Source organism: Pezoporus occidentalis, unplaced genomic scaffold, assembly GCF_034315485.1.
Source record: "Pezoporus occidentalis ecotype Australia unplaced genomic scaffold, CSIRO_AGI_Poc_V1 ctg47, whole genome shotgun sequence".
NCBI lineage: Eukaryota > Metazoa > Chordata > Aves > Psittaciformes > Psittacidae > Pezoporus > Pezoporus occidentalis.
The window spans coordinates 358,624-385,595 of record NW_026915802.1 but is presented as its reverse complement, the minus strand read 5'-3'; the positions used below and the strand labels follow the sequence as shown (position 1 = coordinate 385,595).

General features: G+C 46.8%; 1 protein-coding gene across 6 annotated transcripts in view; it reads right to left on the bottom strand.

Annotated features, from left to right (window-relative positions):
* The window catches only part of GPATCH2L (G-patch domain containing 2 like), a 31,277-nt gene extending 27,703 nt beyond the window's left edge, over positions 1 to 3,574 (bottom strand). The window contains exons 1-3 of one of the 6 annotated variants that reach the window (XM_062636113.1): positions 3,465 to 3,542; positions 2,699 to 2,930; positions 1,919 to 2,586 (exon numbers count right to left, since the gene is read on the bottom strand). In XM_062636113.1, coding sequence (XP_062492097.1) covers positions 1,919 to 2,577 — 659 coding nt within the window. In that variant the 5' untranslated portion in view covers positions 2,578 to 2,586; positions 2,699 to 2,930; positions 3,465 to 3,542. Of the gene's footprint in view, positions 1 to 1,918; positions 2,587 to 2,698; positions 3,012 to 3,464 lie in introns of those variants that run through there. The other 5 variants (XM_062636112.1, XM_062636111.1, XM_062636115.1 and 2 more) reach the window with 5 other exon arrangements.
* Positions 3,575 to 26,972: the final 23,398 nt, after the last annotated feature.

The following is a 26,972-nucleotide window of genomic DNA, read 5'->3' as shown; positions in this document are numbered from 1 at the left end:
AAAGCTGTTTATTTACTCTTTGAAAAGCTGTCACAAAGAAAGGCTGGATAAAAGCCTACTGGTTTAAGTTCAAGTTTGACATGACGGAACAGGCTCTGACTGGTGGGAGAAAAGTCTGAAGACACACTGTCCATCACTGCCACATCAAGTAAGAGTATCTCTCAGTCCATCACCACTGACATGCAACACTCATGGGTAGTCTGCACATTCCCTTTCCTGGACTACCAACAAACAGCTCTGAACAGACAGAAGTATTTTTAACAGCTAGTAGTGAAGAGGCATTGATTAGTCTCTTAAAAAGGCGCACACTGCACCTACTTTTTAATCAAACAGTAGCCACTTCTTAAAGAAAAAAATTACATCTTTGCTACTTCCAACCTGTGCAGGTTACATACAAAACACAGATTCAGTAAAAATGCAATAGTGATCCCCGAGATGAGGACAGAGAGGATGTATTACAACCTATGCTTTTCACAGGCTCCCAGAAAATACTGTTGAGAAGTTTGCACTTAAAGCCATTATCCACAAAGCCCTCAACAACCACTCATCTATCCTGACAAACTACAGGAGCTACTCAGCCACAACACTTAAGTGAACCTTAACCTATGAACAATTATACTGGATCACACAGTTATAGTTTCCAAATCCACTGTCCTCTGTCTGATAGTGCCCACTATAGTGGATGCGTGAGAAAAGAATATGAGAACATGACAAACACAGACCAGCTGTTTCCTCTGTATATTCCTCCAGGTTCTATCAGTCAGCAGTTTAAGGACTTCCTGAGCCAGATCTTCCATCTGGACTGTAATGCTTAACAGACTCTAGTAAACCTATGCTCCACATCCCCCTTTTGGACATACTTAAATTTTTTACATACTTAAATTTTTGACATCCAAAATGTCCCACAGCAGAGTTCCAAACCTTGTGTCTCATGAAAAAAAAAAACAAAAACAAAAAAATTGTTGTTTTAAATATTTCCTCAGTGTCTCCTGCTTCTCACACAATGATAATTAGCAAATAAACAACTTCATTCACTTTCTGTATTTCATTCATTAACAAATCTCCTCACTTTGATTCTCAGCAGTTGTTTCTTTTCTAACTTGAAATATCTTTTGTACAGAAGCAGGTTTATAACCTCAAACCTTCTATGGAAACAATAAAAGTCACACTCCAGGGGAAATCTTCCCAAGAGCAACACAAATTCAGACCATGACATCTACACCTCTCATTTTCATCTCTTGTATGAGATTCTGACACAAATTCAAAGGTCTCCAAAACTGGACACAAAGACATGCCAGACTCCATTGTTGGCACAGCCTTATACTGGTACGCTTCCCCCAGATTTCATTGGCTTTCTACATTTTTCCTATAGCTAGCCTTTCAAGACATTTTTCCAGATCCAGAGCTCAGACGGAGAACTGCAAACAAGATGTTTCGACTGAGGTTCACACAGTACCTACACAGAGGGCTAGTGGTCATGATGGGAAGAGATCTGATCTGTTTCTATTATAACTTACAGTAAACTCTGAAAACAAGAAACTGAGATCTGCTCGTATCAATCACACAACACAAGTGCCAAGGGTGGATTTACTCTCCAAAACTCAGTTCACAAGCATGCCACTTTGCAGCTGCAGGGCCATAAGACATTTCAGAGGGCTGCTTGTGTAACAGGAGCCAAAACCATATTGACTTGCCAACTTTTCAAGGAAGCATTTCGGGTCAGCAGTACAGCATTGACAGGAAAGACTTGGAAAAAATTTGCAGTTTAGAAGTAGCAGAGATATTTCTCCTCTTCAAAAAGAAAGCAGCACTGAATAATTTTGATAAGAACTTCTTAAAAGCAAGGCATAGGATTTTACAAGCAGCTGCAAGCAATGCAGCCAGTCTGACAAGCACAGGGAAAAAACTGAGATCTCACCATTCTGACATGTTTTCATCTGAGCCCTGTTTCTGTTCACCAGCTTCACACTCCATCCGCTCCTTCCTTCCCCCTTTGCTGAGGAAGGGCCTGTTCTCTCCTGATTCACAAAGGCTGTGACTGGATGATGTCCAAGGGGCGTTTTCTTTCCAGCGTGAAAGACGCTGTTTCTTGGCTGATTTGAACCTGCAGCCCCTCTCATAACTCCATTCTGACACCCTAAGCTTTTGCTGGAGACTGGCAGCCACCTCCGATGTCACACGTTTGACTTTCCGTCGGCGCCTGAGAGGTCGACAGGGCGCGTTCTCTGTAAAGGAATCTGACTCATGCCATGAGTGTTGCTTGCTTCTCAGGGTGGCATTAAGAGCAGGGTGTCGTTTGACCACCCCTGTGTCATCAGAGTCACTGAAATTGGCTGTCAGCACCTCACGGCAATCCTTGACAGCTTCGTCCAAGCTTGACTCTGAGGCCTCGCTGAAGCAGCAGGCATGCTCTGCCTGATGCGTGAAGTCTGAGCGGCGTTTACGACCCCGTCTCTTGCGAAGCTGACGCCGCTGTTGCCGTGGGCTTAGGGCCATCTCTTCCCATAGCTCATCCAGCTTGTTTTGTTCTGAAGTCTGCTCTAAGGCTGAGGCCAAGTCATGCACCAGTTCATCCATTGGCAATGTCTACCAAAAGTGACAACAAACAATTAGCAGCAGGCATAAATGCTGCTACCAGCACACCACTAGACTACAGTATACTACAGCCTTTGTAACATTAACCAAGTTATGTACTTACTTTGGAGTTGTCTTGGAGACCCCAATGCAGGACAACTGATGCTTCCTGGGCTAATGCTCACTCCTTCCTTTTGCAAGCATTATAACCCTCTTCTAACCATGGTAGCAGAGATCTTGCTACTGCAGCAGTTGGGTCAAGTGCTCTGTGTCCAAAGAGGCCTTAATGTTGCATCTTTTACACTGAAGCAGCAGGCTCTATTACACATCTTAAGGGTATCGGAGCCTACAACTACCTGGTGTCAGTAAGCCACAGAAAATGGTTAGCCTGCTCAGCAAACAGACCAAGTCTTCCAAAAAAGAGACAAGCAGCAAAGCTGAGTAAAACATACAGTAAAAAAGGTAGTTTGCAAAACATCAACAGCAAACCAAGGTGTAAGACCCCACACTCCTTAGAACAGGGTGTATGAAACAGAGCCCCAACTCCTACTGCCAAAAAATCCCACCTCTTCCACCTCAGAGCTGTCACTGTTCCAATCCCAAAGTCTTGGCCAAATCCCTCACGTCACAACCTTCCTCTCCCCACCAGTGAGCTGCAGACGTGGAATTTCTCTCCTCACGTCCCACCGGGCTCACAAACACCCACACCCTGGTGAAGCACCTGCTGCCGCAGGCCGCCTCCCTTACACCGAACGCCCTCGGAGACCCGGCCACCACACCGTCTCCCTCCCCTAAGCAGAAGACGGTATTTTTACCGAACAATCCTTGGCCCTACTGGGAAACCCTACCCACACCGACCCACCACCGGGCCTCACCCCGACCCCACTCACCGGCCAGCGCCCCGCTCCGCCAGCCCCGCGTCAGCGGCGCTTCCGGCCTCACCGGGCCACTTCCTCCCCGTCCGCCCCGCCTGAGGGGCGGGTCTGGCGGCGGCGGCGGCGGTTGCTGCGGCGGGAGGGGTTGGTCTCACGGTCGGACCAGCGCTCTTCCCTCGGCCGACGGCAAGCTCTCAGCTGCTGCGGCCGTTCTCAAACGGCTCCAATTCGGTGATGGGACATTAGTTGTGTGTATCAGGATGGAAAACAACTCCTAAATTAAACCTCACAGTGTTACTCCCCTCTCCTTAAGCCTTGCACCTCTTTTCCTCACATCAGTCCAGTTTTACGCACCAGAGTAAAACCAGGCGTGACCCTGCCACTGCCCAGTTTTGCTTATCATTTCCTTTTATTTCCCACTTTCCATATGGGCTTTTGGATTTTTTTCTTAACCCAGGTGGCTGCACACTCGACACTGGTTCATTTTTAAAGTAACATTCTCTGAGGCAGCGTATCACAGGCTTTGCCAAAGTCCAGATATATTACGTTTGGGGTGTTGTCTTCACTAATTCTGTAAATTCAATCAGAGAAAGTAATCAGGTTGTCTGACAGGATTTGTTCTCTACAAATCTGCGCTGCTGCTTATTGCTCATAGATCTCTTCTCCTTTGTTATCTTTACATTTTTTCTGCTTCTATTCCATCATGTCACCAGGAACAGAAGTTACTCTGAAAGGGTGATAATTGCCAGAATCACTGCCTCCTCCCCACTTGCCCCCCAAAAGACTAGCACAGCGCTTGTTTTTCCTCAGTCCTCTGGCACCCTCCCTAGTTCGTCAAGATACTTAAAAAATCACTGAATCCTTGAGTTTGCCATTGATTCTTACACCCCAATAACACAGCCATCGTTTCCCTTCACCGAGCTTTCTACATGCGTTTCTTTAACTAGTCCTTCATGTCAGCCTGAGCTGTCATGTTAACATTTTCATTACCTTTTAGTTCTCTGCAAAATTTCTTTGAAAAAGAAATAGTAAAAGAAGAAAAACAGTCATTAGGTAGATCATGTTTGTCCAATTTTCAACAGCTGACTTCATTTAAGTTGCTTTCTGCACACAAATTTGTGTAAAATTCTGTTCTTTTGTCTTTTAACCCTTTCTATGGCAGTAACTCATCCTACTTGCCTGCGGTATTTCGTTTTCTCTGTCAGTTTCCTATTTCCAATCCAGGGGTTTTCTTTTTACTCTCAGATCTGAGAGCCAATCCCTCCTAAAATCTAACCCTGTTTCACCACTGCAATCCTTTTTCATGCTTCAGGATAAAAAACAGCTACAAAATGTCTGGGTTAGAGAGAAACTCCCCTGATGGGAAGGTTATTCTGTAAACATCCACTTCAGAGCTTCTTACCCCTTCATTTCAAGCCCTTGGTAGTGGCTGCCATTCCAGGCAGGATAACAAACCAGACAAACAATTGTGTACAAGAAATCCTGTGTTTGGATGTCCTGGGGAGATGGCAGCAGATGCCCACTCTATTACTTTACCTTCATTTTCCCAACTAGTTCTCTGCTGTTTCTGTCAGTTAACAAACTGTTTGGCAACTGCTATAAATTTTACTTCACCTTTCCAATTTTTTGCCATTTTCAACACTTCAAATTTCAGCAGACGTTGGCAGTGTTCAACCTGAGTAAGACGACAGACTTGTGTGCAAGGTTGGTTTTCTGAGAGAGGAACCGGGCTAAAGCAAAAGACAGGGCAAAGCTGCTTTTGCAATTGCAAGAGTTCCAAGAACTAAAATGAGCATTTATGTATACAGGGAAAAATCAGAAAATTGGGAATAGGAATTTGAGAAATATAACAGGGCAGTTGGGGTAATCCAATGTTGAACAGTTTATGGTATTTCTGTCCTCTTTTACAAGGTTCACTCTGACATGGGCCAGTGACCATAAATTTTGAATCCTTGCCTGTATTCAGCTTCATCCTGTATCCCTGGCAAATTGCTCTCTGAGCAGTTTTGAGGTTCACTGCATGGACAATGGGAACCGGCCCATCTTCCCAGGGCTAGTTTTGCAGGGGAAATATGCTACGGATACAAAATGTTCAGCACTCTTGCCCAACTGGATTGCTTTCTGTCACTGGACTTTGTACATACAGTTTGTTTTTTCTGCCCAGAGGCTGTGGTCACCAGTGCTGAACTGTTGCTGGGCCTGGAGGCAGGAAAGGAGATATTAGTGGTGAGGGACGCTTCTGAGGTAAGCAGGAGAGGAAGCTTGGCTGTATGCAAGCAGCGTGTCATGGCAGAGCCTTTGCCAAGCTTCCTCCCTGGCGGACAGCAGGAGAGGTACAGCCCAGCACGACTGGGAGAGTAGAAGGGTCATTGCTCTACCCCAGCAAATGCTCTGCCTGGTCCCATGGTGCTTCTCAGCAAAAAGGGTTAAAAGGAAAAAGAGAGAGACAGAAAGGGGACAAGAGACAAAGGGAGGAATAGAGTCAAAAAATGTGCCGTGAAGCTTCTTGCAGCAAAATGCGGAGAAAGTCATTTCCAACTTCTTTCATCTCGGAGATGAAGCCACTAAATAAAAGGGCAGCGCAGAACACAAGGGCTTTTAATCTGTCTCATCTCCTTCATAATAACTGCAAATTTTCCCTGGGCTCCTGGGAGTGAGCCTCTCTCCTCTGTCTTTGCCTTATCTCCCCCCTCCATATTTCACAGCCGGCTCGGCTCCCCTCACTCGGCTGCCCCCGGCCTAGTCTCTGAGAGGCCTGTGGGAGCCGCCAGCTCCCAGGGCCTCATTGTTCCCGGCTTGGGAGGAAGCTCAGGGAGGGAATTGAAGGCAAGTCAAAGGGAAACGGCATCATCGCTGCTTCATTAATGGGAACCTTTCAGCAGAAAACATATCAGAACGAGGTCTTTTCAGAGGCAGTAATTAGCAATTTGGAGCCTTCCCCCCTCAGGAGATGCAGCTGCGATCTAACAAGTGGGAGCAGTGCTCGCCTCCTTTTACACTTCATATTTATTGTTTTTCATTTTCTCCATCTTCCTCCCATTGTCCAGCCTCCTCCTAGCTTCCAGATAAGGGCCCTTTATTAATCACTCCCTTTTAATTCTTCATTAATGATAATAACTTTCTCTGGTGCATGGAGAGGAGTTAATCTTTCCTGGGTATTGAGAAAGGACAGGGCTGAAAGGGAAGGAATGAAGAAGTGCATGGTGGACAAGGCTATACTGCCATGTTTCCCTCCCACCTCACCACCCGGAAGGAGTTTCTGAAGACTTTGGCTGTCGAGCTGACATTGGAAAGTCTCAGGCTGTCAGTTCGGTCAAGCTGGTGGCTGTACCCTGGCTCAGAGATGCAGTCCTTACCAGAAACAGGTGTGCTAGAGGGAGAGACCTTCTCTGCATGCCTTTGCCAAAAAAAAAAAACCAACCCAGTATTGATGTGACTAACAGGTTGTGTCATCTTGTAAGAATGCTCCCTCAGACACCTTCAAAGCCCCGTTTCCCAACTGCCAAGGCTGCCCAAGCTTAAACAGCACCTGAATGTGGAAATAAATGGTATCTGGGAGGCCCTGCACAGCTGCACAGGCTAAGACCCTCCCTGGTGCCTCCCCCAGCCACTAGGACAGTGTGCCTTGGACTGCTCCCGTCTGGAGGTGCCAGTTCACCAAGATGGACATCTGTGTGAGGTGGCTGCTGCCAGGCCTGTTCAGCACAGGCAGCCCAAAGACAAAGCTGAGTGAAGATGGCAGGGAGGGGAGGAGGCTGTCATGCAGGCTGTGGCCATGGGTGTGGGCCTACAATCAGTGAATACCAGCCCCAAAGACATGCCTAGGGAGGACGGTGCCACAATACCTAAGATGACTTAGCTTCTTTAGTAAAGTGTTTTGTAGCACTGGCTTCATGGGAGCCCCTGCTAGTAAAGGCCATGCAACTTATCTTGCTTTCTAATGGTAGCCTCAACCCTTTCTGGGTTGCTTGGTGTGCCACTTCCAATTAAGAATATTTTATTACTACCAAATATGAGGAAAAAAGGGAAGTATGCGACTGTTACCAGGATAGGTGGCTCCAGAACCTCACTGAGGATTGTCAGGTTAGCAGCAGTGGAAAAGGCTGAGGGAAGGGAACAAAGGCAGGAGCCAGAAGAACCAAGGAGAACCCAGGAACTTCAATGAAGGAGCTCAAGCTCATCAGTCAACTGCAGAGACAGCTCTGTGGCTGGCTTTTAGGGCTTACGGTTTGCCAACAGCATCTCTGCACGAGGGCAAAAGACTTGACATGCATAAAGCAAATGGAAGAGGTTTTCACAGCTAACAGCAATAAATTGAATTTGTATTTTAAACCATGCATTCTTCTTTAGACTCACCAAAAGAGATCTTCTCTGGTCTAACCCTGCAGGCCAGCAAGGTCTGTCAAATCACCTCCTCCACCCTTGCTGGCCCACTAGTCATAGATGCTTTGCACCTCCTGGGACTGCTACCTGCCTTCACATGTCTCGCAGAGGATGGGCAAAATCTGCATGGTGGAAACAGAATGTGCTGAAGTAAGGGAAGCCAGGAAGTTTGTGGAACCTGGTGATATGAAGGCTAGCCTCTTTCCAGTATTGTGTGCAGCACACTGAATAGAGATGCAGATCCTACCTCTGACAGGTTTCACAGGGCCTTCATGGCTGCTAGCAGTTGGCTGAGCAATGACCATGTGTGGAGCTCATGGCCAGGTCTTGTGACAAGGTGCCAATCCTGCTGATATGTCCAAGCCAAGCTCCTGACTGCTGTGGAGTGTACACTGTAAATATAGGTGTGAGGCAATATAAAACAAATGTGATTATTACTGTGACAAGCGATAGACAAGACATCACAGATGCAGAGTTCCTTGGAAAAGTAATCTTATAAATTAAGATAAATCACTTTTACTTGGATTCTCCATGGAAAGCGTACATTTAAATATAGCAAGCAGGATGTTAATAATGCTGCAACTTGGAAGCAAGAACTAAATACAAAGAGAAACCGAGCACAAGCAAGACAGGAACTGAAGAACCACAAAACAAATCACAGGAATCCTCTTAGTCTTGCAACTGAAAACTTGGTCATGAAGCTATCCATCTCATATTGGAATGTTTTATTTGATAGTTTTGTTTTATTTGGCAATGAATCAAGGGCTTCTGTAGGACTGGAATGGTGCAGGTTCATACCACAGAACCTGTCCATGTGCCATTGCTGATGTAGTAACAGCAGCCTCCAAGCCATAGAGGGGCACTCAGCAATCTCCCAGCCAGCCTCAGGGACCCAACTAAATCTCCCAAGGATGCTTTCATGTTCAGGACTAAGAATGGTACTAGTAAGGCTGGTGAGAGCTGGAACAACAAAGATGTTAATGTTGCATGGTAGGAGCTGAGTTCTAGATTGCCTTCAGCATGAACAAGCAGTAGGGGGGATCAACCACAAGGACTGCTGAAACCTCAAGAATGATGTCTTTTGCAGTTATAATGACTGCAGGTTTTGCTTCCTGAAAGTACTGTGTGGAGTATTTTGCTCTTCTCCCACTATCCCTGCATCTTGCAGTCATCTGCCTGTTGCAGTGAGTTCAACTGGTACGCAGTAGGCAGTGGGTCTTATTTAGGGCTGCAGGGCATGTCACAAGTCTGCATGAAGTAGGCAAGCAGGGTTGCCAGAAGGCTTCATGTGATGCATTGTCATTCCTTATGCCAGGGGAAGATGAAGGTGCTCTAGTAACTGGATGTGTGAACCAGGATGGGTGTTTCAGCCAGGGGCATACTCCTTGGAGTAGCCCTGCCAGTTTGCTGGCATCTGTAGGTTGGGATGAGCTGGATGGCTTATTTTTTAAACGTGGAGTTATTATGCATGTGGGATTTATAAATGGGTAGCTTTAGAAAGCAACCAAGAGGACAGCATTTTCTGAGTCACCAGTGTTACTGGAATGCAGTTGCATGCAACAGCAGCCAGCTCCCTGCCCTCCAGACCAGCCTTCAGCGAGGGCTCTTCTCCCTTCTCTCCATGTACTTGCTTATTCCTCCTACCACTGCTTGCCTTCTGCACAGCATGTTTGTCTGGTCCTTGCCTCTTGTTGCTCACAATCCAAGTAGAACTGCTGCAAGCTTCCACCCCTCGAGCAGATTCTGCACACTGCCTTACCTGGCTTTTGCATGCTGAATGTCATGGCTCTCCACAGCCATTCCCAGCACTGCACCCAGGCATCCCTTCCTCCTACCCTGTACTGTGGCCAGAGGAGCCTGCCGTGCTGACATTGGCAAGCTTTTCAGAGGGTTGAGAGCGCTTCATGGTAAGGAAGGCGGTAGCAGTGAGGATCTGTGGGGAGGGGGAAGAGAGAAGCGTGACAATCCCTTTCGAATTATAAACATATCCTCTTTAAATACATTTCTAAGGATAACATTTGTATTACTGCGTCCTGTGGCTGCTGATAGGGCCCTGCTTATCGCATCGGTCTCTCCTCCTTTCTCTGGGCCCTGCTGGGAAAGGTCCCTATCTGGAGCCGAGCTGGCAATCCTCTGCCAAGCAATTGTTTCAGTCCAGGGGAAAAATTAATTTCTGCCTATCGTTAATTGAGAGAATTGTGTGGAGAGCTGGGAGGGGGGCTGGTGGGGGGAGTGGGGGATGGAGTGGGGAAGAGAGAGATCGTGTTATTAACAGTGTCCCTTTCATAACCAAATACCCTGATTTCCATCAGTGAGATGAGAGGCTCATTACAGCAAGAAGGTGATTAGAGAACTTGGAGGAGCTATCAGGCTAAGCAGGAAAGTGGCAGGGAATTCGGGAGGGACTCCCAGCAGAAGGGCAGCTGCACCAACCAACCATCCCCTCTCACCCTCACTGCCATCTCTTCCATCCCTCCTCTCCCTGGCAGCCCCACTGATCCCCTACCACATCTGAGAAAAAAAAAAACAAACAACAAAGAAGTTCCAAAGATCCACAGTTTTAGAGACTGGAGAGATGTTTTATGTGGTAGCAGATCCTGCACACTCACAACCAAAAGCCCACTGGATTTGTTCAGCACCTAGAAGTCCAGCTGACACCTCATCTTACATGCTCTTCCCCAATGGCCAAAGAAGATGATGCACATAAGTTTTAGCTTCCCTCCCAGCTACATGGGGAGGTCATGCTTTGCATTTCAGGGTCTGTCATTAGTTAATTCCTCAACAGGTAGTTAAAAACTAGGACCTCTGACTATCTCACTCACAGAAATGACGCACAGGTGGAACAAAACTACCCCAGACTGTACTGTGATCCAGCTCCTGCAGCACTCTTTCCATGTGTGTCTCCTGCTGAGATATTTCCCTTATTTTAGAGGTGTCACTGTTGTGGTGCAGCCCACCAGCCCCCAAGCTATCTCCTGTACCATGTTTATGTCTTCATGAATTTGCTGTCCTTCAGCTCACAGTCACTCCCCTGACAAATAGCTACAGAATCCCCTTGATTCCTGACACTGCTAGAAATAACTTTCTCTCTCTTCAGGAAGGTAAGCAGCCTTGAAAATTCATCCAGCCTGCATAAACAGTAGGGGATGAGACTAGGATAAAATGTTGAACTTCTTCCACCTTGCATGCAAATGATGCTATGAAAAAAACACATCACTTTAATTTTGCTTCTTTTTTCAATATAAATCTTTAGCATCCCAGACAAATTTGCAGTGGAGAGGAAGATAATAAAGATTCTACTAAATTAGAGTAATCCATCTAACCAGTACTCCTATAGTTAATATTAGTTAATGCTTTAGTTATTAGGATAGTTTTGTTGTTAGTCTATTGTCAATGCTCTACTTAAGACTGTCAAAAGTCCTGTTCTGAGATGACAAAGTGGTCTTTGGCAAGGTCCATACTGGAGATAAATGCTGAAACAGAGAAGTCAAACTGTCAGCTGAGCAGCTACAGACTGAAAAAATTATGGGGACTGAACTCTCCTCTTCCTTTGACAAAAGCCATTCCTCTAGGCTCGGGTGAGGACCAGATTGTCTCACTCTATATACTGCAAAAAACTCAGTCCAGCACAGCACTCACAGTAGATTGATGTGAAAACAGAAATACTTCCCATCTAGATCATGCAGGAGAATGTGAAGGCAGACAGAGGTGTTCACTGTCACAGTGAATGGAGTTCTGCATAAAGTAGCACAAACAACCTCTCTTAACTCACACCCCAGGCAGACCTCCTGCCTCTTCTTAACCTAGAGGGGATTCTCTCTACCTATCACCATGTTTTGAGTTCTAGTAATCTCTAGCTGATCTGTGAGATCCAGGCAGAAGATCCAGACCCTCCACACAAGGTGATGCCTCTCATTTAGCACCAAGTTTCATTCCTGACAAGTAGAGGACATGTCCAGGGATATATGTTCTCTTGGAAAGCTAGATGGAGGGCAAAGTGGTCATCTAGATCCATTCAATCCTTAGCAATTTCTCTTCATTCACTTACCCCATGGGACAATTACTGGCAAAGAGCAAATTGTTAACAGACAGTTAAGAGCAGGTCCAGAGCCAGACTAAGAAATCTTTGAAGCCAAAATGATTTGTGAGAGTCTGTATATTTAGCTTTTCCTCTATTACGAAGTGCCCATTTCTTGCAGATTTCTTGTGCAAATCACCAGAAAATAGAAATGGAGGAGAAACTGTGTCATAAATAGTTTGCGTGTTGAAATTCAGGGTTGCTCATGCATCTTCTTCTAAAGATGCTGATGACTTTGTGTAGAATTTCCGGTATTACCAGTCAACTAATGAACAAAAGGGAAGGTCCCATATTGATACTTATCTCTCTTCTAATGCAATTGTCATTAAGGCCGACATAGGCTTCACGTGAGCCCCTCAGCTAAGGGAGGGTTCTGAGGGGTTCTGGAGGCAAAGTACTATAGCACGATAGGCAACCTGATTCAGGAGCTAAGCACTCGGTCCTGGGCAGTTAGACACAAACACCCTCTCACCAAGCCTTAAACAACTGACACTCCACAGAAGCTACTATAATCTGGTAGCCTCCGTCTTTGAATGGAGCTATTCTGAACTCTCATAGCCCAGATCCTGAGCTATTCTGCACTCTCATAACTCAGGTCACCTTCAGGTGGGGAAGTTCAGGCCTTGCAGCTTGAACCAAAATTTGCTTAGGCATTTGCAATATCTCTCTCCCTCTGCAGCCCATCAGAAGGTAGGAAAGAGGACAGACTGCATGGTCAGTCTCCTGCTAAATCCATCCCAATTGATGGCTTGGAAGTGTCAATTATAATGACTAATCAGCTATGAAAAAAGAGAGCATAACCGAACCCCAGCACAGCATATGAAAGTATTTCAGCAACTAAGAAACGCCCTCTGACACGCACAGAGCCAGTCCTGCAGAAACCTTTCCTGATGCTCACACTGCTTGGGCACTCCTGGGTGATGTAGCGGACCAGACAACATCTAGGTAGAGCCCTTGAACAGAACAGTATGAGGGTGAAAGTGCTGAAAATTAGTTAATAGGGCAACTCTGAGACGCTCCAATGATCTCTGGTGTTCCAGGGAGTCCCAGGGCAGGGTAAGGTGGGATGACCCCTATGCTGGAATAAGGAGTAATAAGGAGTATGCTCTTCCCAGTATCTTTCCTCCAGTTCATCGCAAAGAAAGAAGTGAGAATAGCCAAACTCACAAAATGAAGGAGAGCATGACACATGTACAAAGAGAGACAGGCAAAGAGAGCTGCAAGCAGAGAGTATTGAGAGAATTTCAGGAGGAAGAAGTTGAAAAACAGAAATGTGACTACAAAGAGAGGAGAATAAGGATGAATTAGAGATGGAGACAGGGGCTGTGTCTGAAGGAAAAAACGTAGGGAAAGAAAGGAGGGGGCAAAGTCCGAGGCACTCAGCGAGTTCAGAGCAATCTCCATTCTCTACAACGCTTTCTGTTTAAAAAAAAAAATAAAAAAGGAATGATGGAGAAGGGGAGAGAGTCAGACAAGTTTAATGATGTGTGTTCAAAGCTCAGATTGGAAAAATGACAGAGAAAAGCAGCCTGTTTCGGCTCTAATAAATTGTTCTTTGCTGTAAGAGACGCCTGTCGCAGCATTAATACAGGGCCCTAATACACGGGTCAGGGTTAAGTAATTTTCTCCGGCAACTTAAGCGAATAATGAAGCTGGCAGCGGCTAGTGGCGCACTGGGAGAGATGGCCCAGGCCGCCAGCACTTTGTCTTCATTTATTATGCCAGCTCTCATGATTTGGGTACTGGCTGCAACGACGGGAAGCCTCCACCGAGGAGATATCGCTTCATTTCGGTAAGGTAATGAAAGCTGGGATGGGGGGAGGATAAACCAATTTGCTGGCTGACATGGGAAGGAGTGATTTGCAGACCTGGGTGAGGGAGGGGGGGTGACCAAGCGACAGGAAGCACAAGGCTATACCAAGGGGGGTGCTCAAGGACCTTCACTGAGATAATAGCACCATGTGTTTGTGGGGAGGGCAACAGAGGAGGACCAAGCAGGAGGGGATGGTGGGGCTGGAGCGCAGCACATGCGAGGACCTCAGGCTGCAGGGAGTAGGGAAAAGCCACCAGGAAGAATAGCGTGGGCAGGAGAGGCTGGTGGAAGAAGAAGCAGCAGGAGCAGGTCCAAGGGCTGGTAGGGATGGTTGGTGGAAGAAAGTTGAAGAACATGTAATGGTGGAACGATGGAAATCAAGCAGAGAATAGCCATGTGAGCAAGGCAAGCACAAGAAGCAGAGTGAAAGGGAGAGCAAGGGACATTGTCCTGGCACCCCTGGACCCCTACGAGCACTTGTCGAAAGCAGAGATACTCCGGAACTGCAGTTCTGGTGCTCAGGAAAGTTCATCCCCACTGAGCCCACTGCTCTTCACATGAGGAAAAAACTCCAGATGAAGCACAAGGCAACCCTGCAGCCATATCCTTCCAGCAGAAGGGGGAATTTCTGTCTTCTGCACTCCATCCCTCTCTCATGGGCTTAGGCAATCTATCTCTAAGCCTACTGCCTCAAAGCAGATTAGCAATGACCAATTTTGCGGCTCAACTCCCAAAACATGGGTGTCACTCTGACCAGCCTGGGCATACTGTTTGCATGCTCACAGTCCCCTCTGATTAACCCTCCACTGCTGTCCTCTCTTCTCAACCTGAGAGGATATATGCCTAGCAGCTAGGATGCCATCTTTGTCTCTGCTTTAAAATACCTGCATCATTTAGAGGACATGCCTACTTCCTTCAACATCCATGCTCCACACTTCCAAAACGGTTAAAGGAATGGAGGCAACAGGGCCCTGGCAGAGTCAGGACTGGGACTCTTACACTTTCCTTCCCTCCCCCTCCTCTCAATGTGGGTTAAGGATTTCCAATAAGGACCAAGTGTTGGAGGCTTAACACTGCAGTCTCTGGAGAAGCAGACCAATTTCACACTAATCTTCCCCATGAAGGGAGAGAGCATCGGAAGCAAGAATTACATCAAAGAGAAGTTAATGCTGAGAAGCAGACGACAAAAAGGAGCTGCTTTCAGTTTCAAATGAATACACACAGCTGGATTAAGAGATCAGGCAGCTCAAAGCCTATATCACAAGCTTTGGTACCCAGGATTTAGCCAGCAGGGAAGAGTTCTGATCTGGGGGCTCTTTTGAAAGGAGAGGATAGTCTTTATGGAGCACTGCAGGTATTTGAGAAGAGCTGAGTAGAAGACAGAGAGTCTGATCTCTTGGTCTGGCCTCTGCTGACCTCTTCTAATAAATATCTTGACAGACTCAGACAACGAGATGGGTTTATGCAGCATACACAGCTCCTGAAGCCTTTTGGTTAGTGAACACTTTACCCTGTCATTTGCCCCTGCCCTCCCTCCCACGTTGGTTTGGGGCATTGCAGTTGTGTGGGGAACAGCTCTCCCAGTCCTGAAATGCAGGCAGTCCTTTCCCCCTCTTGGCAGGAGGTGTTCAGCTTCAAATGCAACCAGCAAAGGCAGCTGAGCTCCCTGCAATCTAAAACACACCCTCTGGAGGAAAGGAGAGCAAAGGGTGATTGCAGTAATGTGTCTGTTGTCCCATTTTAAGTGGTGCTGAAGTGAGGCCCGGCATGCTCCCCCCGCCGGGAGGCTGACAGGTGTAAATCCCGCGATGAATGAAGGCACCGAGCCCTATAAAGCTGGTGTCTCCACGCATCTCCGCTCTGATTGACTTGTCGGCTCTCTAAGGCTGACTCTATCAGCTCCTCGCTGCCTCCAATTCCAGGCGTGATTTAGTTTGGAGATGAGAGGTGACAGTTAACATCGGTACTCGTCAGTGTAGATCAGACACAGTCATGCTGTCTTTTCCTGGCTCACTCCCTCACCTCCTCCCCCCATGCTCCCCACCCCTCTGGTATCTCTCACTCCTGTCTGTTGCTCCCATTCTCCCTGCCCATCCTTATCCGGCCCTTCTGTTTACCACCATATCCCTTTGCCTCCTATCACCATTGCAGAGCTCATTGTCAGTAAATTCTTCCCTTTCTCTTGTCTTTTCTGCCCCAGAATAACAAACCCCTAATGCTGCCTTCAAGGAAACTTCCCTCATGCAAAGACTAGCAAGCTGTTTTGGCTTGTCCTTTCCAGTCCCCTGTAAAGCCAAGCAAGCAACATCCAGCAAATACTCTATTTGCCAAATTTAAGCTATTTCTCCATTGATGGGTTGCTTGGTCAAATTGAATTCCCTCAAGTGTATTTGCTGTTTGGAATTCACCAAATATTTCTGGGGAATGAATCTGGGCCTGAAGAGAGAAGTAAAGAGGGATTTTGCACTTTGTGAGCTTACAACTGAATTGTTTGGTGTGGAAAAGCTTTTTGTAGTCCATACACTATAATATCCTAGAATAGCCCTGTAACCAAGGTTTTTGACACGATGCTCAGATTCCACATCTGGAACTCCTCCTTGATTTAAAATTTCCAGTTCACCAAACATTTCTTGCCAATGCCCACGACCTATAACCTTTATGAGAAGGGAACACAAGCAAAAGGAATCACACTTTTTAGAGTTAATAGTAGAAAAAAATCTTGGATGTTTTCACACAGCTTATTTTAACTGAAGGAACTTTCTACTCTGTGTCACTCTTGGTCTCCCATTTCCTGATCACTTTTAGTTTCAGTCTCTGATAGAATTTCTTTAAGCCACACTAAAAAAGGCAACTGTTCCAGCATCACCAAATAGGAGGTGACTCAGTGGACAATGCATTGGTTAGGTTATCCTTTTCAGTTCTCAGTTCCCACCCTTCTAATTTTCAATAACCTTTATAGCTGATTCCCAATGGGGTATAATCTTTTACTCTTTTCCAGGGAGTGGTCACTCATCATCACAGGCTTCACTGTACCAGTGTGTTTGCTCATAAATTTACAGATTACTTAAGATGGAAGAGACTGAATGGACATTGTAGAATGGGCTGAGAATCTAAAATGACCTTGACAATTTGAAGGAAAGGTCTGCAAAGGAAGCAGGTCAGCCACAGCACCACTCTCAGCCATTAGGTAGGAATAACACAAGCAGATGCAACTATACAGCTAAACAGAAGGCAAGAGACTTGCAAAGCCATATTGTCTCACCAGAGGACATATTACATGCATGTTGCACTTGGAAGTGATGAAAGGAGATGGGCTCCCTTAGCATACTCCGTCACCACGATATTTGAGCCTGAATAATCCACTGCACAATCATGGGGCTGGAGGAGAATCAGGTAGGTAGTAGCACTACAGAAATGGATGTAGGGAGAAACAACGGGTCACAAGTTGAAGACAAATACCCATGCCAAGCTGTTGTGAAAATGCAGCAGTGTCCTGGGCTTTACAAACTAGAGAAGGCACAAGAACTAGTCCTTGTCCTCTCCTTTGTGTTAGTAAGGCCTGAGCTGGACTTCTTGACCCTTTCTTGTTCCTCTCTTGACACTGAAGTTCAAGAAAAAAAAAGAATGGATAAGCCAGAAAGACACAGGGAAGCTAAGCAAGAATGATCAGAGATCTAGAAAACCTTGCAAAGATCAAGTTACGTAAGCATTTGGAAGGAATCACATAGGTATCTTTGGGCTGATTTAGATGAATTTTCAGCATTCCTTCCTACAGTATTTTCTCTGAATCTGTAAATATATTGATGACACTGCTATGTGACAGCAACTACCCACAACCCATAGTCCCTTACAGAAATAAACACCTAGCTGAAAATCTGCAGTGGAGCCACACAAGCATGTGAATGATAATAATATGAAGCATTACCTAAGTTCTGTCTATGCTTCCCAGCATGGCTAAGACAAAGTGAAGAGAAGAGCCACAATGCCGCTGAGAATCCGAATGAGTGTGTCCTTTTCTCTTCATGAAAGGCCAGGATGCATGATTTGGAGACTGAAGATTGCCTGCTGTAGATATTGCTGAGTTTTGAGATTCTTTCTAAGTTTAGGTAATATAATGATAAATTAAGTCCTGAGCCCTTGAGCTTCAATGAGGTGTGACAGTAGTTCTGTCCCAGGCTGGTGGGAAAGCCAATGTTTAGAATACGCTTATCCTTTAATTCAAACTGCATGAATAATATTTACCCTAGTTTATTCAGTGATATTTTTCTTCTGACCATAAATTATTCTTGTGACAGCCCTTAAGGCCATACCACTGTGGAAATAGTAATATGAGAAGCTGCTGAGGTTTGTTGATTCCTCCTTTTTTTTTTTTTTTTGGGGGGGGGGGAGGGTGGGCAGTGCTTTGGATTAGTTTCATTTTGTTTATTTGAGGTAGCTTTTGCTCTCTGATATCTGACATGTAACCACAAGGCACATGAACAAGGTCTCCTTGGTCTACGGCTCACCAAGTTCAACCTCTCCCTCTGAGAGGAATAGAGGAACTTTGACTTACGTATTTGCCCTGGAGGAGCCTGAAGGGCTGTCATTCCTTGTACTGTCAAAAGCTCAAAGTGGCACTTGGTTCAGCTGTCCACATCAGCATCCTCCGACTACAGAAGTTCAGTGTAAGACCTTAATGGTGGGGCACATCTGCCTGCTTCTTCTCTTATGACACACCAGTGACAGCCACTGTTAAAGGCTTGATATTGAACTAGATGGTCCACTTGCCGACTCTACAGAGGTATTCATGCATCCCCAAACCTGAGGGCATGACAGCACAGTACTGTGTGGTTTTCAACACTTTCCCATGCCGAGCCCAAGGTACTAATACTAAACTTTAAGCTTGTCTACAAGAGAGATGTCTGTGCTATCTGTGGCTCACAAAGACAGTCTGAGTCATTGAAAACATGGGAACTGGAAATACTCCCATGTATACTCTTGGAAACTGGAGGTCCTAGCTCTCAGTCCTAGCCAGTTACAACAAAAGCAAACTAGAAATTCAGACTTAGGCAATGGAACCTTCAGAAGTCACAAACAGAATCCCAGGAAAAACTCCAATACCATGGAATTACATTAAGTCAGATCAGAGGCACAACAGCAAACTCTCCAAAATGCTCCCATGGATCTTCTCAGTTCTTGCCCTAAACTTCAGCAGTGCTGCACCCTGACCATACTCATGACTACTCTCACTGCTAACACATACCTCAACGTCATCTTAACCTCTCCAGCCAAGATGGAGAGCTAAATCTGGCGAGCTAAATCTGCTAGCCAGAATTCTTAATCTTCCATTGTCAGAAATGAAATTATTTCTCTCATTTATATGGATATACGACAGCTGTTCTCCTGCTCCATCCAAAATCCTCTTCGCCAGGACAGATATATGTCTTCTCAATCTATCTTCACCTGCTTTTTGCTCATTCTTTGCTCTGCTAAAGATCCCATCTCTACCTTGGGCCAGAAAGGGGACATTCAACAATAGAACCTGCATGGTATATCTGTGAGACTGTTTACCCAGACAGCCTCATCTTGTCCACAAAAGACTCCAGACAGGGGAACTAGAGAAGGAACAGGGCTGTGTCAGCATGGAGCATTGGGTGACTGAGCCTGCCAACTTCTTTGTCAAATCTCTCCCCAAAGATCACACACACATCTCATTTTTGAACATCTGAAGGCACTCTTGCCTGTATTGTGTTGTCACTGTTGGGATGCGTCAAAGGAGGGAACTTAAAACATTAAGTGGCTAAAAGCGTCTGCAAACAGAGGCCTGCTTTCTGATGCCAGCAGATCCCTGCAGCTTTCCAAATGCCCCTTCTCTCTTTCTGAAGGCTAGAAGTTCAGTTCGGGCAACAGACAGGGCTTTACACTTCCTAGTTTCTCTCAAAAATGGAAATTCCCTGCCTCCCATAACCTCACTGCTTACACTCATCTTGTGTCCATCCACTCCCCCTCCCTGCTCCAGCACCCCCTCCCCACCTCCAGCCTGGGTGACGATCCATGAAAGCCCCCAGCAGTATGTCACGGGAGTGATAATTACATCCCCCCACTCACATCACGCTGCCTGCAGCTGACCTCTCACCCCTCCTCTCTTTTAATCACCCCTTGGCATCAGTCACTCTGACAGGGCACCGGCATGAGCCACGTGACCTGTCAGCCCAGGGACATGACTTATAGGGCCCCGGCTGGTGGACAAAGGGAAGGGAGATAGGCAGCATAAATCTCCAGGGCGAATAAAAGAGAGTGATGGGGCACTCTGCCGGGGCCTGCGTTAGCAGATTCTCAGCCTCTTGTTATTCAGCCCAGAGTTATGGTGATGAGGAAGTGGCTGAGAGTGACACGTACTGGTCCCAATCAACCTTGCAAAACCTGCAGAGACCTAGAGGAGCCTTAATGTCACACATGGCTGGAGAGCCTCAATGGGGTGGGCGAGGGCCAAGGGAGCAGCCTGAGCAGCATCGGCCACCAGAGGCATCTGACTAGCAAAAGCTTCAGCTGTCAGAGCAAGGTGCTAAGTCACATAGAACGAGAACAAGGGACCCCAGAGTTGTTCCTTTTCATCTCTGCTGAGCACAGCCACAGTAGGATTTGCGCATCAGAGCGCCCAATGCTGGCTAAGGACACAGGCTTCTCCCACAGCTAGCACATTTCTCCAAGCTTCCCACCACTCCTCTACTCACCTACAGGCTCCCTTGCCATGTATCTCCTTTCCACCTGCTCCCTTACACTCACCTGTTGCTTGGTAGGATGAAATCACTGGTGCATCAGTCAGTTGTTGCCATTATAAAGATACAGGATATCGGGGGTTTCCACCAAGGAACAGTCCATCATCACTCCTCTGCTAGGACAGAATTGCTCCTCTTGGGACTGGAGAGACTTTCTGCTTATGTACGGAGCACAGGAAAGAGTGGGGTCCACTACCACCTGCTGTGATGGGTGCTGCAGTAGACAAAGGGCACCAAAAGGATCCATCTGGATCATCAATCTAAGCTGACAGCCATCACCCACAGTCTCTGTAGGTTCCCTTCATCCATATATTTCTCAGGAGGAAAAGTGGCAAGGGAGAGCCGATATCTCCAGGAGTGCTCTAACTTCCCTAGTACTACCACATCTCCAGAGAATCCAGGAGCTTTAACCCAGAAGGTGTAGGAAGGAGAAGGAAGCACCGTGGTAAGATGAGGCAGTCTTGAATATACTGGAGAAGAAATTAAGGAGAGGGAAATTTTAAGTACATTCCCTTTTATTTGTTTAAAAACTAAAGTGGTATCTGAAATTGTAGCTCTTCAGCTGAAAGCCAAAAACATTGACATTCCCTTGTGTTTCAAGGAGCAAAATAATGAAGCCCATTTCCAGCTTTGGGTACAGATGTTTCTGACTGAACACAAGAAAGGTGAAGCTCTGTAATCAGGAGGGATTTAGCTCCATAAACATCTTTATCTGGGAACCACCATGTCTCAGATGCTCAAAATGTGAAAGCACTAGGGCAGAGCAGGAAGGCACTGTACACATCTCTTACACTGGTGCCCTGTGCCCATCCTATCCTGCGCTGGCAGCAGCTCCTCTAGACTTCAGATCCCATTTGCACAGTGAAAACACCAGCAAAACCAGCTACCAATGTTGGCTGTTCATGCTGCGCATAAGCACCATCTCCTCCTGCACTTCCCTGAGACATACAAACTCACAGCACTTGCAGTGCTGCAGGCGACACCTTCTGATTTTTAAGAAAAGCCAGTTGCTAAAATGAGGTGTGTCCAGGCAGCAGTGGGTGAAGGTCTACTTGTGCCAAGGCCTGCTGTTGTATGTCAAGACATTCCTACTCATATCCCAGCAGAGGGGCCCCACAAACCATGCAGCTCAATGCTACTGTCACAGCTAAACGAGGGGAGAAGAGACACTCTTGAACCAAGCAGAGGGATCAGCATAGACACAGCTGCATCCTATGTGTATATTGTACCCTCCTCCCACAGTGAGTGCCCTCTACTGCTGCCCTCGTTGGTTTTCCCATCTCTGCCTACAGCACCCAGCCCCTGCAGAGCTCAAGGCAAGGAGGGCTGCCTCCCAAACAGAAGAGATTTCATCTGGCTTGGGACCTGAAGGCAAAACTGCTCAGCCCTGGAGACAAGATGAAACAAGGCCCCACACTTCCCCTTCCACCTTCCTGAAGGCCTCTTCTCCACTGGTGACTCCTCTCTAGGGCTGAGGGGAAAGCCCTGCAGCCCCCAGTTTCCTCACCAGCTGGGTCCTTGCCTCCAAGACAGGAGTACATGGCTCCCTACTCTCCTCCCCCCCATCTGCCTTTTAACAATGATGGAAGCTGCTGTCAGTGTGCAGCGACAGTAATAAACACTCTTCTTAATAACACAGGGTGTCCCTCTTATTAAAATGAATAGACTTCGGCAGTGAAGCCAGGCTGCCTGCCTTGCAGCCTGGTGTGGACAGCAACCCTCGAGCAGAGCAGTTTATCTATCTGCTGTACAGCAGCTTTGGCTGCAGGAGATTGCTGTTTACGGCACTGTGTTGTACCCTGAGGCAGAGGCACAGGTACATGGACAGACTGACGTGCCTACCAACACATGAGCACACACAGAAATACAGGACTGTGTGCCTGCAAACATATACAGGAATCTCCAAGATGTAATCTGCATGCAGAGACATAGCAGAGTTAAATGTATCCACAGCCAAGCTTTTGGCCATCCTAAATCCCACTGAAACCAGCAGCAGCAGCTGGTGTCACTCCGATTTTCTTGTGCATAACAGGTATATTAATGCACACATGTGCATAAAGCCCACTGCACTAAAAGCAGGTAAAGGAAGGCAAATATTTGGCCTGTGGGTGAGAATCTCTTCCTCCACCAGCTCACAATATATCTGCTCAATTTTCCTGCTCTCTGGTCGATGGGAGGTCACAGGATAAATGTATTTCAGGTTTTACATACCAGCAAAACATGTTGAAAAGAGCTGATGTGGCATTCCTTGTGTCCACCTTTTCTGGGTTTTGGATCTCAGTTAATGTATTGGTTTCTCCTCCATGGGAAAGTTGTCCATTTCCCAAGCACCAAATTCAGAGTATTTCTGTACCCCAGCCACTGACTTTCATTCTGCATGCTGCAGCCAGACACCAAGTTTGGGGTGGAGAAGGAAACCATCTGGCATGATGCTTGCCAGTGGTTTTGGAGGTTTGTTTGGATTGGCTATTACATGGTAACCATTATGCATGCTTCCTGGCCCGGGAAGCCAAAACATCCCCACCTTTGCTGATCTAGTGTATTTTCTCAGCCTTTACTAAGCTGGCTGGTTCTGCAAATTCACCCAGTACTGACCTGAGGCTGGATGTATGTGAAAGAAAACTTTCCTCCTTTGGAGCTCCCTCAAACAGAGATTATCCAAGGGAAAAATCTATCAGAAAGACAAATGACAGTAGCACATCCCAACATCCCCTCTGCTGCTATGTCAGAGCTGCCCTCTGGGCTGCAGAGGCCCAGAAAGACCAAATCTAGTCCACTGCATCTCACCCTTCCAGGAGCAAGCACAGAGAAGCAGTTCTCAACCATTGCATCATTCTCTGCACCTTCATTAAAGTGCATTAAGGCAGGTTTCTGCATCACTGTCATCAGGAAGCCCCAGACAGCTCACACCCTAACAGGACTCCAGCACTCAGGACCACCTAACTCCATCTCACCTTGCAGTGCTCCTCGCAGAAGAGCTCACAGCAGTCAGTAAAGCTAGCAGGAAGCTAGTTTTATTGACAAATTTAGCAAATTTAGCAATGGTGTAGAATAAACCAAATTTGAATGATGTGTAGCCAGGAAGAGCAGTTGACAGGACCTCACCATGAAGAGCCAGACTGAAGTACATCTGCCTTTATTATCTGTGGAGACTGGCACCTGTTAGCTATTCTTAGAAAATATTCCTGGCATGGGATATTATAACTTCATTGGTTTTGCTGGTGTTTAGTACAGCAAGAGAGACTTAGAGCACTGGAGCAAATAGGAAAAAAGATGAAAGAATGGGTACATGAATCGTTCTTTTTCAGCCAGTGACTTCTTGGTCTCAGAAGTCAAATGCATCACAAGAAAGCTGCAGACATGCTGTTTATTCATATTTTCCAGTCACTCATATGCCACATCCTGAATTGTTAGTCTTTCTGCTCAGGGAAAGGCTAGCAATGATATATCAGGGGAAGCAGTTGATGAATGCAAAAGTAGAAAAGGATCTAACCTGAAAGGCTTCCAAAAGGTCAGTATTACCCCACAATCAGTATCTCTAGCTATGTGCAAACTGACTACAACACCTCTGTCAACAGTACTTTTACCTTCTCAGGCCCTGGCAGGGAGGCTCCAAAGACCACTGCCCACCAATAAGACTAGATTTCCAGACACACACTGCTTACCTCGCTGAATCACTGCCACCAAGGGCTGCAGGTCAGGTTAGGGGTTGCCAGCAAGGCTGCTAGCCTGGGCTTTCAGAGTTGCAAGCCTGTGTCAGCAGAAAATACCTCAGCGACTGGGACACCAATAACAGCTATCTGAAGGACAGCCTAGTTTTGCAGTCTACTTCATCCTATTAGTGCCCATCCTATCAGTGCCTTACTTAATAAGCACAAACATTTCACTCCTCACCTTAAAAAACAGAACCAAACCATTAGAAGACAAGAAAATAAAGGAGAACATTGCACAGGAAGCTGAGCATAGGAGTTGGGCAGAGCTAGGAGAAGTTGCAGCACAACCTTCACCCCTGCTACTGGTAATTTTATGCAGGGGATATGCAAGCTCAACATAGCAGCAGGGCTGAGATGGAAGTTGCATGAAGTCCACTTACCCACTCCCAAGGCTGCTTCTGGCAGAAGCAGAATACAGAAGCTGGATAACTCCTGCCCTGGATAAAACCACCCTACAGGACCACTCCTGAGGCCAGAGGCTGCTGGAGAGGTCCTGACACTGACACACAGCCTGCACAGCAGTGATGGCTGCTGCACGCCACGACATATTGAGAAGAAAACACAGTATAGAAACAAACTTTCCTTCTCCTGTTGAGAAAGCAGTTGAAGCTTCATTCACCGCAGCACTAGGACCAGACACTCATGTCAAAGGGAAGTACTGGTGTCTGGAGTCACCAGGCTGTAGCTCAGTGCCTGTTACCAAACAGCACACAGAAAATGCAAGAGGGGAAGAAGCTGCAGTGTCCCGAGTGAAGAGTTTCTCATCAACGTGGATACCCCAGCTCCTGAGCAAGTGTTGTGGTTCAGTTAACCTGCAGAGGAAGATTTTGCTTGAGGATGTGGTTCATCATTATTCCATTGAAGTGAGACGTGGGAGTGTGGGTGACCAATCGTAAAAAAAACTTAGCACCATTCTCCTCTTTCCACTGGTGTCAGCTCCAAAGCAGCATCAAGATTTTGCTGGTGGTGCTCTTTGCTGGGATGCTGGAGGACTTTGAGCACCCATCATGCACACAGGAGTTGCAGAGGCATGAGCACAGAAGGGCAAGCTGAGAACCAGGGCAAACAGCCTGGCCAGAGGAAGAGGAGTCAGGAGAGGACCAGTTCCTAACCAACTCCTAGAAAGCTCAGACTATGGTTCTGGCAAATCACTTTCAGAACAGGTGCCTGCACGGGCTGAGTGAGGGCAAAGGGCTGTTGATGCCACCCCGCTGCAGAGCCCTGCAGTGCTGAGCAAGGTGTGGGGGGAGATGGGGGCTTGGGAGAGCTGAGCAGCAGAAGGTAGATCCCAGACAGAGACACTTTCAAGCAGTTGACATCCAGAGAAACTGAGCCAGGAGTATTCATCCCCATGACTTCGCTGGCTCTACAAGGCCGTGACATGTCAAGAAGCAGATGAAGAAATTATTCTGAGCAAGTGTATTTTTCTCCTATTGCTCTGCAGACAAGCACATACAGATAAAGAGAGACCTCTAGTGATGCTGGAGGGACTCTGCTTGTCCTCCCCCTCCAAGCATCCCTCACAGTGAGAAACAAATGTCTCGATTGCTCTGACTGGTGCGGTAATTGCCTTCCTCCTGAGCGAGAGAAAAACAAGAGATCACAAACCTATCTGCTTATCTGTGCAGGGGTGGTGCTCATAACGGAGGAATTAGTACACTAAACTGGGGGTGGGGGTAGGTGGTCAGAAAAACTAACAAAAATGGAATGGGCTCAGGTCTTTCCCACACCCTGCCCAAGCTCCAGCGTCGTCCTGGGATCAGGCATACAATTCAGCAGGAAGGTGGGAAGTTGACAGTGCTGGGAAATGATACACAATTTGGCTCTAATTTGAAACGTGCTGAAGTTTGCATCCAGGCAGAGCAGGACTTCAGCAGCTGCCATCTCAGTGCGGTAATAGACAAGAGCAAGGAACAGCAGGTTCCTGGCTAGCCTTGGCCGTGCCAGGAGACACCCTACCCCCTTGCACAACCCTGACAGTTGCAGCATCTTGTACTCAGGTTTGGGACAGAAGACTATTTTTAATTTGTTGAATTCAGCTTCAAAGCCCCAGTGGCCAGTTGTGGACAGAAAGGATGATGGGCTGTGCATAAGGGCATATTCATGCCACACATCCCATGTCCAGCACAGAGAAAAGGCAAGCAAACAACACTGTTCACCTTCCCAACTCTCTGCACTGCATAGCCAAGAGTTCAAGTCTACTCAGACACACAACTACTACATTAAACCTTCCAGGTATGAAAGGGGGTTGAGGGAAACCATGAGGAGAAACAAATGCTAGGGGCAGACTTGGCTGTGGCAGAGGCACAGTAATTGTGCTGTGCGATGTCAAAAAAGCAAACAAATACACCTGTCCTATTGCTCCCAAACCCAGGACAAGAAAAGGTAAGGGCTCCTGCCAGCCAAAAAGGCCTTTCTTGCCTGCTCCTGCCACCTTCTCTGCAGCTCTGAGATGCGATTACTCAATTAGCGGCTCCCATAGTACCTTCCTCCCACTCAGTGGTCTCCCCTGTTGCCCAGCCAGCACATAAATCGAAAGGGAGCAGCTCTTTCCCTGGCCTTCCTTTTTCTTATGCTAGCCCAAGCCTCTGTGACCTCCTATTAGGAGAGGGGGAAGTCATATTTTGCTGGAATGTTTTATTTTCTCTGCTGCATGAAGAATAATTGTAGAGGGGAGGGAGAGCACAACCACAAGAAAGCATGTGCACTGCCAGCCAGGCCGATGTCCTTGTCCTGCAAGGTTATGGATCCATTTTAGCTCAAATAATAATAAAAAAA